At 46.9% G+C, this 15,660-nt stretch overlaps 1 protein-coding gene across 3 annotated transcripts in view; it reads right to left on the bottom strand.

Moving 5' to 3' along the window:
- Nucleotides 1-15,660, bottom strand: part of palld (palladin, cytoskeletal associated protein) — a 291,644-nt gene that overhangs the window by 18,513 nt on the left and 257,471 nt on the right. For all 3 annotated transcript variants that reach the window (XM_080189490.1, XM_080189488.1, XM_080189489.1), the window contains 4 exons: nt 15,203-15,304; nt 10,828-11,046; nt 8,867-9,016; nt 7,762-7,856 (listed from right to left, as the gene is read on the bottom strand). In XM_080189490.1, the coding sequence (XP_080045616.1) occupies nt 7,762-7,856; nt 8,867-9,016; nt 10,828-11,046; nt 15,203-15,304 (566 nt within the window). The remainder of the gene's footprint in view (nt 1-7,761; nt 7,857-8,866; nt 9,017-10,827; nt 11,047-15,202; nt 15,305-15,660) is intronic.

Raw genomic sequence — 15,660 nt, forward strand, 5'->3', positions numbered from 1 at the left:
GGCATTCTTTTACCACAGAGAGCTGTAGAGGTTGGGTCATTAAATATGTTCAAGACTGAGATAAAGAGGTTTTTAATCAGTACGAGAATCGAGGGTTATGGGGATAAGGCGGGAAAGTGGAGTTGACGATTATCACATCAGATTTCATTGAATTGTTGGGGCAGGCTTGATGGGCCAAATGGCCTACTTCTGCTCCCACATCTTATAACCTTTATGGTTGGTGATTCAAGTGAATGATATTAGAATGGAGAGGTTTTTTAAAAATTCTTCCATGGCAAATGGATGTCATTGTTAAGGCCAACATTTGTTGCCCATCCCTAATCGCTCTTAAACTGAGTGTCTTGTTCAGCCTTTTTAGAGGGGCAGTTAAGAATCAACCACATTGCTGTGGCTCTGGAGTCACATGTAGGCCAGACCAGGTAAGGACGGCAGATTTCCTTCCCTAAAGGACATTAGAGAACCAGATGGGTTTTTATGACAATTCATGATCACCATTACCAAGACAGATTTTCAAGTTCTGAATTATTGATCCATTGAATTGAGATTTGACCCGCTGCATTGTTCCCAGACCATTAGCTTGGGTTTCTGGATGACTATTCCAGTGACATTGCCCAATACCCCACTCCAATCAGGAAAGATTTGACAGACTAGGCCGCTTTTCTCTAGAAAACAGATGACTGAAGGGGACTTGAAGAGAAGTCTTTCAGATGGTGAATGAGATTTGGTGGGGTAGACATGGAGAAGAGGTTTCTACTTGTAAGTAAGATTAGAACTGGGCCTTAAATATACAATGGCCACTAATTAATCGAATAGGGAATTACCCAGAAGGCTGTTAGAATGGCAATTTTGGAGTGTACTAGAGGCCAATAGTCCCACCTGAAGCATAAAACACCAGAGCGGACCTACTAGGACGAATAGCCTGTTGCCTTGCTCTAAATTCTAACTCCCCAGAGGGTAGGTAAAGTCCTGCTTTTAATGTTTCTTCTGAGGTGGCACCTCTGTATCTGGGAGAGTCAGGTGCTCAGATCTTCAGAGTGGGATTCTGAACCCACAATCTTCAAGAGTGTTTCCTTTGCTGTAAAACACTTTGGATCGCCAGTGTACAGGGAAGACTGTCAGAGAGTCAGGACAGACTCTTTGGGCCGAATGGCCTCTTCCATACTGTTGGGATTCTGTTTATGACTCTATAATGATAAATAAAAATCTCTCATAAGGTTTATTTATTAGTGTCACAAGCTGGCTTACGTTACCACCGCAATTAAGTTACTGTGAAAATCTCCTGGTAGCCACGCTCGGGTGCCTGTTTGCCTGCACCGTGCTGCTTTCTTTGCGCCTTCCAGCTTGGAGGTTAAAGGCTACTACTCACGAGGGGCAGCACGGTGGCACAATGGGTATCACTGCTGCTTTACAGGGACCCGGGTTCGATTCCCAGCTTGGGTTACTGTGCGGAGTTTGCATATTCTCCCCGTGTCTGCATGGGTTTCCTCTGGCTGCTCTGGTTTCCTCCCACAGTCTGAAAGACATGCTGGTTAGGTACATTGACCCGAACAGGCGCCGGACTGTGGCGACCAGAGGATTTTCACAGTAACTTCATTGCAGTGTTAATATAAGCCTTATTGTAACTAATAAATAAACTGTTCACTGTCACGGTTAACCCTTTGAGACACGGACTCCGCGCAGTGATTGAAGAATGTCCCAAGTTAATATTTCAACATGGGATGACAGCGATAAACCCATCTGCACAAGTGATGTTGGCTTATTGCATTTACTAATCAAACTTCCATCCAAAAAAAAGACTCTCAAACCTTCAGTCCCGAGAGTGCCCAACTACACGTTTACAGCCAATGAAACACAAACTGGGTCTTTGGACAAGACATTTAGTTATAGACTCCAGCTGGACTGTCAAACAGAAACAGGCATGGGAGGGCAGTAAACAAGTCATTCCCCAGTCAACTTCGACTTACATGTTCCAGAAACGCTTGTTCTGAAAGAGTTGCTTGTTTGAACATTCAGCGCACCAACCACCTCCCCTGACACCGCCCCCCCAACCCCCACGGCCTCTCTCCTGCACTCAGCACCCCCCCAGTACCACCGCTGTTATTGAAACAGCTTGAAGACAGGTCAACAACACACACATTCATCTTGATGAGAACCTTGTGTCAGTCATCCCAGATATCCAACTGCACAGAAAAACACACCCCTTGAACTTGTCTGGGAAATTTTACTACGAGATTTAAGGGTCGGGATTGCTGAAGGATGAAATGACTCTATATATATATCAAAAAAGAAGCACAAGAGTGTTACTTGATCTGAAATCCAAGGATTTTATTTTCACCATCTCTTTTAACGACTCCTTGATCAGCACCACTTGGCTTCAAACAGAGACTCACTGATTAAAGTGCTCAGAGACATTTCAATACCATTAACTGTCTTATTCGCGTTTGCACTGAAAATATCACTCGAGTTGTTTGAAGGCCCAGATGTTTCAGCACAGTTGCTGCGTCATAAATTATTCTTCCCATTTGATCTTCACACTGACCTCCGTTGTGGCTCAAGAACTCGGGCGGGGGGAGGGGGGGTTGTTGTGGTGGTGGTGGGGGACACAGTGGCTAGCACTGCTGCCTCACAGCGCATGTTGTCCCCGTGTCTGCCTGGGTTTCCTCCGGGTGCTCTGATTTCCTCCCACAGTCTAAAGATGTGCGGGTTAGGCGCATTGGCCAGGCTAAATTGCCCCTTAATGTCCCATGGTGCGTAGGTTAGAATGATTAGCAGGGTAACTATGTCGAGTTACGGGGATAGGGCTTGGGTGGGATTATTGTCAGTGCAGACTCGATGGGCCGAATGGCCTCCTTCTGCACTGTAGGGATTCTATGATTCACTGAGTTTCAGGATTTAATAGAGTAGTGATAACACTTCTAGGCCATCGCCCCCCACGAAAAGGCTGTTGTGATGACATAGATGGAGTGCACCAACTTGAGAGGGAGGTCAGAGGAACTTTCAGTAAGGAATTGGGTAAAAATTGCCTGACACGTTCCAGCCAATATCCCTCCTCCACCTTGAAGGGTAAATCCACAGGGCAGCATGTGGCACAGTGGATACCACTGCTACCCCACAGCGCCAGGGACCTGGGTTCAATTCCGGCCTCGGGTCACTGTCTGTGTGGAGTCTGCATGTTCTCCCCGTGTCTGCATGGGTTTCCTCCAGGTGCTCCGGTTTCCTCCCACAGTCCAAAAAAAAGTGCGGGTTAGGCCAACTGGCCACGCTAAGTTGCTCCTTAGTGTCAGGGGGATTTGTAGGGTAAATGTGTTTGGGGTGCAGGGTAAATATGTGGGGTTTAGGATAAATATGTGGGGTTACGGGCTTAGGGCCTGGACGGTGTCGATGAATGTGCAAACTCCACCCGGTCACCCAAGGCCAGAATCAAACCCGGGTCCCTGGCGCTGTGAATCAGCAGTGCTGACTGCTGATAGTGTCGCACTCTCTCAGTGCTGCGCTGCAGTGTCAGGCTAGATTGTATGTTCAAACCTCTGGTTGAGACTCGAACCCACAATACTGACGAGGGGGTGAAAGTTCTACGCACTCAGCCGTGTCTGACACCAACCGGACTCGAAAGGTATCCTGCTCTAACTGAACAATTCGCGGGCAGGACCCCAAACTGGTGTTACATCAAAAGAAAGCAATCTCTCACCCAAATGCAATAAAAATGCCTGTCACTCAAGGCCAATTTATTCAATTTTATACGGACAAATCTCACAGGAAGGGATCATGGTTTTTCAATTTAGTGCGGGAAGTGCTTCATTTTCCTGTGCTCACAATACTTGGACGAGTTCCCATGACAACCTCTTTAGTGCCTGGAATGGATAATTGGGAATAGTTCCTGCTTCACAAGTTTGAGAAGCTTTAAATCTATCCTCGGGCTGTCTCCCTTAACGTTCGCCAGCCCCTCACCTGCTCCGAGATCCGTACGTTCCTCCATTTCCAGCACTCACATATACCCTGTTTCTTTCACCCTGACTTAGCAGTGGTGCTTCCAGCTGCCAAGGCACCAAGTTCTGGAACTTTCTCTCTTCCTTTCTCTACCTCTTACGACTTTTTTTATTCATTTGTTGGACATGGGCATCGCTGATTGGCCAGCGTTTATTGTCCATCTTTAATTACCCTTGAGGGGCAGTTGAGAGTCAACCACATTGCTGTGTATCTGGAGTCACATGTAGGCCAGACCAGGTAAGGACAGCAGATTTCCTTCCCTAAAGGACATGAGTGGGTTTTTCTAACAATCGACAATGGTTTCAGGGTCATCAGTGGATTCTTAATTCCAGACTTTGTTTTTTAAACTGAATTCAAATTCCATCACCTACCGTGGCGGGATTCGAACCCCAGTCCCCAGAACATTAGCTGAGTTTCTGGATTTAATAGTCTAGTGATAATACCACCAGGCCATTGCCTCCCCCTGTGGGACTCTGCTTCAAGCCCATCTCCTTGCTGACCACCTCTGCTCAGTCTGCAAGCATGACCATGACCCTCCTGTCCCTTGCTGTTTCATTTGACCATTTTACACCCATTCTTACATTTCTGTCCACTTCTGGGCTCAACGCTGATCTCAACAATTCCATGAAACTTATCCTCCATTTTTTAATGATACTTGAGAGCCATAACATCCTTACAGTGCAGAAAGAGGCCATTTGTCCTATCGGGTCTGCATCAACTCTCTGAAGATACATCCCACTCACGCCCTCCCATCCATCATCCTGTGCCTGTAACCCCTCACGTAATACCATGGCTAATTCCCCTAACCTACACATCTTGGGCGTGCTAAGGGAATATTTAGCATGGCCAATTCACCTGATTGGCACATCTTTGGAATGTGGGAGGAACCTGGAGCACCCAGAGGAAACCCACGCGTACAATGTGCAAACTCTGCCCACTTAGTGCCCTGAGCCTGGAATCGAACCCAGGTCCTTGGAGCTCTGAAGCTGCAGTGCTCACCACTGTGCCACTCAAAAACTTGCTGAAACTAGAGGGTGCCGGTCTGTGTCTTTTTATGTTCCAACAGAGTTGAGAAATACTAAGAGGCAAAAAACGTGAATGGGTGTCATATATAGACCCCCAAACAGCAGAGGTGATGTTGGGAATGGCATTAAACATGAAATTAGAGATGTATGTGATAAGAGAATATCAGTGATCATGGGTGATTTTAATCTGCACGTAGATTGGGCAAATTAAATTAGCTACAATGTCAGAGAGGAGGAATTCCTGGATGGTTTTCTTGACCATCTTGAATATGTGGAGGAACCAGTTAAAAAACAGGCCGTCTTAAAGTGGGTACTGTGAAACGAGAAGGGAATCATTACCAATCTAGCTGTATGACACCCCTTGGGGATGAGCGATCATAACAAGATAAAATTTTTTGTCCCAATGGAGAGCAGAGTAGTTGATTCACAGACTAGGGTGCTGAATCTTAATGAAGGAAACTGAGGGTATGAGGCGTGAGTTGGCCTTCATAGATTGGGCAGAGTTACTCAAAGGGATGTCAGTGGATAGGCAATGGCAAACATTCAAGGAACTCATGGGGTAACTGCAGCAATTGCTTATTCCTGTCTGGCACAAAAGCAAAATGGGTTAAAGGACCAATCCAAGGCTTACAAAGGAAATTAGAGAGAGTATCTGATACAAGGAAGAGGCATATAGATTGGCCAAGAAAAATAATAGGTCAGAGGATTGGGAGCAGTTTAGAATTCGGCAAAGAAGGATCAACGTAAGAACATAAGAAATAGGAGCAGGAGTAGACCATCTAGCCCCTCGAGCCTGCCCCGCCATTCAATAAGATCATGGCTGATCTGAAGTGGATCAGTTCCACTTTCCCGCTTTCTCCCAATAACCCTTAATTCCCTTATCTATCTAAAACCTATCTACCCGTGTCTTAAATATACTCAGCGAGGCAGCCTCCACCACTTCAACGGGCAGAGAATTCCAGAGATTCACCACCCTCTGAGTGAAGAAGTTCCTCCTCAATTCTGTTCTAAACTGCAGCCCCCCCCCCGCCTTATTTTGAGGCTGTGCCCTCTAGTTCTGGTTTCCTTTCTAATCAAGAAAGGGATTGATTAAGAAGGGGAATATACAGTACGAAAGTAAGCTTGCAGGAAACATAAAGACTAACAATGTAGATATGTGAAGAGAAAGAGGTTGGTTAAGAGAAATGTAGGTCCCCTACAGGCAGAAATGGGGGAATGTATAATAAGGGATAATGTTAGAGAATTGTCCCAATTTACAGCCATGGTATGCTTTGTCTACACAGCACGCAAGAAGAAATACTTTTCACTGTATACTAATACATGTGACAATAATAAATCAAACCAAATCAAATCAGATATCAATGGCTTAGAAAGAGGGCAGTCAACCCAACCAGTCCATGGTAATCTTATACTCCACTCGAGCCTCCTTTCATCTTTTCACAGATCATAGAATTCCTACAGTGCAGCAGGAGGCCATTCAGTCCACCAAGTTTACACTAACTCTCTGATAAAGCATCATCATCATGCCCCATCCCCATAACCCCACATATTTACCCCACTAATTCCACTAACCTATACATCTTGGGACATTAATGGGCATTTCAGCATGGCCAATCCACATCTTTCAGACCGTGGGAAGAAAGCAGAGCACCCAGAGGAAACCCACGCAGACATGGGGAGAACATGCAGCCACCACACAGTGACCCGAGGCTGGGAATCAAACCAGGATCCCTGGTGCTGTGAGGCAGCAGTGCTAACCACTCTGCCACCATGCTGCCCAGGTATCAGAAAACACGGAACAGGCTGTGGCTCTTTCCTTGAGAAAACAGAAGGCTAAGAAGTGGCCTGTTTCATTTCTTTAAGATTGCAGAGGGATTCCACAGACAGAGATTGAAAATTAAGGTTGAAAGACTGCAGAGAAGGTTCACGAGGATGTTGCTGGGACTTGAGAAGCTGAGTTATTGAGAGAGATTGAATAGGTTAGGACTTTATTCCCTGGAGCGTAGAAGAATGAGGGGAGATTTGATAGAGGTGTATCAGATTTTGATGGGTATAGATAGAGTGAATGCAAGCAGGCTTTTTCCACCGAGGCTAGGAGAGAAAAAACCAGAGGGATTAAGGGTGAAAGGAGAAATGTTTAAAGGGAATGTTAGGGGGGCTTTTTCACAGAGAGTGGTGGGAGTGTGGAATGAGCTGTTGAATAAAGTGGTAAATGCGGGGTCACTTTTAACATTTAAGAAAAACTTGGACAGGTACATGGATGAGAGGGGTGTGGAGGGATATGGTCCAAGTGCAGGTCAGTGGGACTAGGCAAAAAATGGTTTGGCACAGACAAGAATGGCCAAAGGCCTGTTTCTGAGCTGTAATTTTCTATGGTTCTATGGTCTAGAGAGATGTTCGCAGTGGCAGGCAGGTCAGGGGCTCCCTGGACAAGATATTTATTCAAAAATTCAATAAGTATTTCAGGAGAAACTCTGTTTGTCAGGGAATGGTTAGAATGTGGAACTCACTCCTACAAGAGGTGATTGAGGTGAATGTCACTGGGGTATTTAAGGGCAAGAAAAACACATGAAGGGGGAATAATGTAAGGATAGGCTGATGGGGTGAGATTAAGAGCAGTGGGAAGAGACTCTTGTGCAGAATAAACATGGGCACACATCATCTGGGCCAAATGGACAGTCTCTGAATGCCTGAGATTGTAGTAGAGGGCTCGGTTTTGTCAAGACTGGATCCTGCCACATAAGCTTACCTTCGTCCAGGTGACTGGCCAGCAGGGGAGCGTGGAGAGCGTCCTCTCTGACTCACAGTTTGAACCATTAGCCTGCCGGTGCAGCTGTTCCTACCCTGTGAAAAGAGGCAGAAAACAATCAAATTATCCACGGAAGGTCAAATAAACCAGTTAACTGCTGGGATATCTACACTCCACCAATTCTGCCTTCTTCACCATGTACATGTCAAGACGCCCCTTAAAAATCACTACCGTATCCACTTTCACTACCTCCCCAGCAACAAGTTCCAGGCACCCCCCACTTTCTGTGTAAAAAATCTGCCTCGTGCATCTCCTTTAAACCTTACCCCTCGCACCTTAAACCTGTGCCCCCGAGTAACTGACTCTTCCACCCTGGGAAAGTCTTCCACTCTGACTATCCACTCTGTCCATGCCTCTCATAACCTTGTAGACTTCTATCAGGTCGCCCCCTCAACCTCCGTCATTCCAGTGAGAACAAACCGAGTTTCTCCAACCTCTCCTCAAGTTTCTCCCACCCCTGATTGGAGCCGACCCAGCTCAAACTGACTCAACCTGAACTGCCCAACCCTAGAGAGATCTGGAATCCAACATGAACGGGTGCCTGAGGTTGCCGGTTTTGAGACGGTGTACGCACTGTACAGAACTTGAACCTTGCTGAAAAGAGAAGCTCGTTGCTCACATCAGGACCAAAGTGAGAATGTCAGATATGAAACAATCACAACAATTTATATCGCATGGGTGGAATCTGATGGGGGCGGGGCCAAAAAATGCAGCGAGCCAATCAAAAGCCTACTTTCTTTGGTGGGAGGGACTGTAAAATTTTGTCCCAGACATAAAGGGGGTTGATTGGCTGAACTAATCAGGGTCAACTCAACAACAAATCAACCCTACCATTGAGTGTCTGAGAGTTGGGTTATATAGCAATGGACGGGCACTGTTGATGGGGAATGAAAAATGACCAAAGAGAAAAGGGTACACACCAATACATCTGCCCCAAAGCCAAGTATCATTCTCACACCCAATATTGTCACACGCAACATTCACAATCAGTATTTTATGCCCCTCCACCCACTCATGCACACAAGTATGAATTGGCTCCACTCACCAGAGGGTTGGCCACCATGATGGTATAATTTCCATCATCGTCGAGTGTGGCAGCTTCAGTGTGGAGGGAACAAGTACCGTCTGCCTCTCGCTGAATCTGGTAGTGGTCGCTGCGTTTGGAGATTTGTTTGCCGTCTTTGAACCAGTAGACCTAAGCGGGGGTGTAGAGGGAAGAGGAGTAACTAACTCATACTGAAAAGCCAATTGCAGCACCATTCTCACAATGGTTAACACTGCTGCTTTATTGCAACATGGATTCATGAAGGGAAAATCATGTTTGAAGAATTTACTGGATTTTTATGAAGATGTAACGAGTGCGGTTGACAGAGGGGAACCGGTGGATGTGGTGTTTTTAGATTTCTAGGTGTTCGATAAGGTGCCTCACAAAAGGTTGCTGCAGAAGGTTAGGGTGCACGGAGTTGGGGGTAAAGTGTTAGCGTGGATTGAGGATTGGCTATCTAACAGGAAGCAGAGAGTTGGAATCAATGGGTGCTATTCCAGTTAGCAGTTGGTGACTAGTGGCATGCCGCAGGGATCGGTGCTGGGGCCTCAACTGTTTACCATTTATATAGACAATCTGGAGGAGAGGACCAAGTGTAGGGTAACAAAGTTTGCGGATGATGCAAAGATGAGTGGGAAAGCAAATTGCATGGAGGATACAGAAAGTCTGCAGAGAGATCTGGGTAGGCTAAGAGAGTGGGCAAGGATCTGGCAGATGGAGTATAACGTTGACAAGTGTGAGGTTATCCACTTTGGAAATGGACTATTATTTAAATGGTGAAAAATTACAACATGCTACGGTGCAGAGGGACCTGGGGGTCCTTGTGCATGAGTCGCAAAAACCCAGTCTGCAGGTGCAGCAGGTGGTCAGGAAGGCGAATGGGATGCTGGCCTTTATAGCGAGGGGGATTGAATATAAAAGTAGGGAGGTCTTGCTGCAGCTGTATAGGGCATTGGTGAGGCCGCAGCTGGAGTACTGTGTGCAGTTTTGGTCCCCTTATTTGAGAAAGGATATATTGGCCTTGGAGGGAGTACAGAGGATGTTCACCAGGCTGATACCGGAGATAAGGGTGTTAGCTTATGAGGAGAGATTGAGTAGACTGGGTCTGTACTCGTTGAAGTTTAGAAGGCTGACAGGAGATCTTATACAGACTTACAAGATAATGAAAGGGCTAGATAGGGTAGAAGCAGAGAGATTATTTCCACTTAGAATGGAAACAAGAACTAGAGGGCACAGCCTCAAAATAAGGGGGAATCAATTTAGAACAGAGTTGAGGAGGAACTTCTTCTCCCAGAGGGTAGTGAATCTTTGGAATTCTCTGCCCATTGAAGCAGTGGAGGCTACCTTGTTCAATGTGTTTAAGTCACAGGTCGATAGATTTCTGATCAATAAGGGAATTAAGGGTTATGGGGAGCAGGTGGGTAAGTGGAACTGAACCACTATCACATCAGCCATGATCTTATTGAATGGCGGGGCAGGCTCGAGGGGCTAGATGGCCTACTCCTGCTCCTAGTTCTTATGTTCTTATGTTCACAACTCCAGGGACCTGGGTTCGATTCCCGGCTTGGGTCATTGTCTGTGTGGAGTTTGCACATTCTCCTCATGCCTGTGTGGGTTTCCTCCGGGTTTGCTCTGGTTTCCTCCCACAGTCTGAAGATGTGTGGGTTAGGTTGATTGGCCATGCTAAAATTGCCCCTTAGTGTTGTGAGATGCGTAGGTTAGAGGGATTAATGGGTAAATATGTAGAGATGGGGAGGGGGTAGGGCCTGGATGGGATTGTGCAGACTTGAGGGGCTGAATGGCCTCTTTCTGCACTGTAGGGTTTCTATAATTTCTCAGGGCGGTGGGGCAAGAGGAGGGCTAATTTCACAGAGCTGGCAGAGGCTACAGGGGCCTCCTTTCCTGCTGACAGATTAACCTCCTGATCCTCATACCCGCATTCCTGCGGTTGCATCTTGTACCTTTGGCATGGGGTCGCCAACCACTTTGCAACTGAAAGTCACTGCCGTGCCCTCGAATAGTTTGACGTGTTTTAGTTTCCTCTCGAACGCTGGCGCGGTGCCGTGTTGGGGCAGCTCGCTGTGCTGGACTTCCTCGTCCGACTCTTCTACCGCCGAGCGCTCCAGGCGAAACTCAATCTCGTTGATCAACCTCTGCTCGAAGCTGGAGACCTTGTATTCCTGAAAGAAAAGCCCCAAAATGTAAAGTCAAAGTGAAACTAAAGTTTACTTACTCGTGTCACAATTAACAATGCAATGAAGTGACTGCGAAACTCCCCCCAGTCGGCTCTTGCTCGGGGGAATGCACCTAACCAGCACGTCTTTCGGACTGCGGCAGGAAACCGGAGGAAACCCCACGCAGACGTGGGGAGAACATGCAGACTCCACTCAGACAAGCCAGGGATCGAACCTGGGTCCCTGGCACTGTGAGGCAGCAGTGCTAACCACTGTGTCATCGTGCCACCCTGTATGTCAATGTCAAAATGTCAACATCGGATGGAGGTTGGGTTAACACGGGGGATGGATAGCGCCCCATCTACCTACGTTGAGAAGCTTCTCTTTAGACTCGAGGAGACAGAGTGACCTAATAGAGAACAGGAAAGTTTCTCCATAGATTCCACGGTACAGACAGAGAATTGAATCTGTTTTTACGACAATCAATAATTGTTTTATGGTCATCATTAGTCTTTTAATGTTCCAGTTTTTTTTATTGAATTCAAATTTCACAGTTTGCCGTGGTGGGATTTGAACACGGGTCCTCAGATCTTACCTGGGGTCTCTGGACTACTAGCCCAGTGACAGTAGAATCATAGAGCCCTACAGTACAGAAAGAGGCCCTTTGCCCCATTGAGTCTGCACCGAACACTATCCCACCCAGGCCCTACCCCCATATCCCTACATATTATACCCACTAATCCCTCTAACCTACGCATCCCCAGACACTAAGGGGCAATTTCTTAGCATGGCCAATCAACCTAACCCGCACATCTTTGGACTGTGGGAGGAAACCGGAGTACCCAGAGGAAACCCACGCAGACACAAGGAGAATGTGCAATCTCCACACAGACAGTGACCCGAGCCGGGAATCGAACCCAGGACCCTGGAGCAGTGAAGCAGCAGTGCTAACCCACTGTGCTACCGTGATACCACGATGCCATTGCCTCCCCCATTACTGTAGTCAGATATTTGTTGACCGGCCTGGACATGATGGGCTGAATGGCCTCCTTCTGTGTTGTAAATGTCTAGGAATATCAGAAGCAGTTTCTCCTTTCCCATGAAGGCTTCTACCAAAACTCTCCTTACAGGTGAAGAACCCCAGGTTTTGCAATCTCTCCACGTTATTGAAATCCCCAATGGCCTGGTATAATTCCAGCAAGTATCCTCTTGTTAATGCACAGTAAACAATAGCACAAACAGTACTTCCCTCAGGGCCCAGCTGTCAGAGATGCATTCCGTGGGCTATCACACAATGTCTTATTTTCAAAAGGAGCTGTGCCCCTCAGAGAAGGTCAGAGAGGCGCAGAGAGCAGAGGTCAATCCAGGGGGTCCCCTACACTTAAAAATCACGGTGGGGGTGGGGGGTGTAACTCCTTTGAGCAGGAATACGGACAGTGGCACTGAACACACAGCAGCCCCGATGCAAATCAAACGAGAGGGCGCAGGAGGATCTGAGGGTCAGCAAGGTTCAACGGTTTCAAAAGCAAAGCTGAGAGAAGGGGAGGGAGGCTGGAAAAATATCCAATAACCCCGAGATTAACCTGCAGAGCGATGGAAAAACACCACTCAGATATTCTGCAGCAGCCAGCAACCCTGTGAAGAGCAGAAAGGCAACAATCCCAGGATACAGGAGGAGATGCCGTCACAATGGTAGTTTCACTGGCAATGTAATCTAGATGCTAAGACTAATGATTTGGGAACAAGGGCTCAAATCTCATTACGGTATTAATGGTGGGATTTAAATACAATTTATTAACATTAATAAAATCTGGAATATAAAGCTAGTTTCACTAAAGATGACCATGATAACTATGACCGACTGTTGTAATCATAGAATTCTACAGTGCAGAAGGAGGCCATTCAGCTCATTGAGTTGGCACTGACCACAATCCCACCCAGGTTCTACCTCCACAACACTATGCATTTACCCTAGCTAGTCCCCCTGACATTAAGGAGCAATTTAGCACGGCCAATCCACCGAAACCACACATCTTTGGGCCGTGGGAGGAAACCGTAGCACCCGGAGGAAACCCACTGGGAGAACGTACAAACTTCACGCCCAAGATAGACAGATATCCAAGCCAGGAATCAAACCCGGATCCCTGGCGGCGCTGTGAGGCAGCAGTGCTAACCAGTGTGCCATCGTGCTGCCCCTCTGGTTCACTAATTTCCTTCAGGGAAGGAAATCTGCCGTCCTTACCCGGTCTGGCCTACATGTGATTCCAGAGCCACAGCAATGTGGTTGACTCTCAACTGCCCCTCTGAAGTGGCCCAGCAAGCCACTTAGTTCAAGGGTTATCAGAGATATCAAGAAACGGCTGATGGCACTGGGTATTGGAAAGGCACTAACAATATCCCAGCAACAGTACTGAATACTTGTGCTCCAGAACTTGCTGCTCCCCTAGCCAAGCTCTTCCAGTACAGTTACAACACTGGCACCAACCCAACAACGTGGAAAATTGCCCAACTATGTCCTGTACACAAAAACAGGACAAATCCACCCGGCCAATTACTGCCCAATTAGTCTACCCTCGATTATCAGTAAAGTTATGAAGGGGTCATTGACAGCGCTATCAAGCAGCACCTGCTCAGCAACAACATCTCCACTGAAACTCAGCTGGAGATCTGCCAGGGTCACTCAACTCCTGATCCCATTAAAGCCTGGGTTTAAACATGGACAAAAGACCTGAATGCCAGAGGCGAGGTGGGCGGCACGGTGGCACAGTGAGGCACTGTTGCCTCTTGGCGCCAGGGACCCGGGTTCGGTTCCCACCTTGGGTCACTGTCTATGCGGAGTCCATATGTTCTCCCCATGTCTGCGTGAGTTTCTTCCAGGTGCTCCAGTTTCCTCCACAGTCCAAAGATGCGTAGGTTACTTGCATTATGTGATCATGGGGAAAGGGCAGGGGGTTGGGGCTAATAGCACAGGGGGCGTACCTACACCACACGCACTGTCATGGTTCAAGGAGGTAGCTCTCCACCACCTTCTCAAGGTCAACGAGGGATGGACAACAAATGCTGGGCCAGCTGGCAATGCCCACATCCCGTAAATGAATTAAATAAATCAATAACTAAATGTTGGTCTTGCCAGTTTTGCTCACATCCAATGAAAGAATAAAAAGAATACATATTGTGCCATCCTCTGCTCGAGTGAACACGAGCAGAATTTTAGACAATAAAATTCTGAATAATCTGAGGCAATTAGTTCCTGTTCCCCCACCTCCCACACTGAAATAAAACAAGGACAGAACAGGAAAGAAAATGGTGCGTTAGTTCAAATTGAGACTCAAGCTATTAGCCTGAAGAATATATTGTCATTCTGTTTCACTCCACTCCCATCAGAATTGGCGGGATACACAATGAGATTACAAGCTCCCACTGCATCATTAGAAAAATGTTTGTGGTGCAGAATCAGTCTTGTTCACTCAATAGAAACATAGAAACTACAAGCAGGAGAAGGCCATTTGGCCCTTCGAGCCTGCTCCACCATTTACTTTGATCAAGGCTGATCATCAAATTCCATATTCCCCATCCCCCCTTCCTCCCACATCTCTTGATCCCATTAGCCCCAAGAGCTATATCTGTTTTTCTTGAAATCATACGATTCTGTGGTAGTGAATTCCACACATTCACCACCCTCTGGGTGAAGAAATTTCTCCCCACCTCAATTCTGGAATGTTTATCCCTTATCCTCAAACTATGACCCCTAGTTCTGGACCCCCCCACCATTGGGAACATTCTTTCTGAATCTACCCTGTCTAACCCTGTTAGAATTTTATAAGTTTCGATGAGATCCCCTCTCACTCTTCCAAACTCCACTGAATATAATCCTAACTAACTTAATCTCTCCTCATATGACAGACTTGCCATCCCAGGAATCAGTCTGGTAAACCTTTGCTGTACTTCCTCAATAGCAAAGACATCCTTCCTCAGATAAGTTCACAAGAACTGTGCACAATACTCCAGAACTGGCCTCACCAATGCCCTATACAATTGCAGCATCCCTACCCCTCTACTCAAATTCTCTCGCTGTGAAGGCCAACATTTTCTTACTCGAAACAGAATTTCAAAGGAGGACTTGAATTGAGTACCACAAACGCCGGATACCAGCCAAACCCACCTGGGCCGCAGGCTCATCCTCGGCCTCCTGGAAGTTGAAGACAGTGGCGACATTGTCTGCTCCCAGAAGCCTCCGGGCCATCTTTTCCTCATAGGTCAATCTCTGAAGGGGTGGGGGGAGGGAAGAGAAGAAAAAACAGAAATAAGACACAGATGTGGACCATGCACAATAAACATAGAAACATAGATGATGGGAGCAAGAGGAGGCCATTTGGCCCTTCGAACCTACTCCGCCATTCATCATGATTATGGCTGATCATCCAACTCAGTAGCCTAATCCTCCTTTCTCTCCATAACCTTTGATCCCATTTGCCCCAAGTGCTATATCCAGCTGCCTCTTGAATACATTCAATGTTTTGCCATCAACTGCTTCCTGTGATAATGGCTCAGCACTCTTGGGATGAAGAAATGTCTCCTCATCTCCATCCTAAATGGTCCACCCGAATCCTCAGACTGTGA

The sequence above is a fragment of the Carcharhinus amblyrhynchos genome, chromosome 5 (assembly GCF_965287045.1).
Source record: "Carcharhinus amblyrhynchos chromosome 5, sCarAmb.v2.hapA, whole genome shotgun sequence".
NCBI lineage: Eukaryota > Metazoa > Chordata > Chondrichthyes > Carcharhiniformes > Carcharhinidae > Carcharhinus > Carcharhinus amblyrhynchos.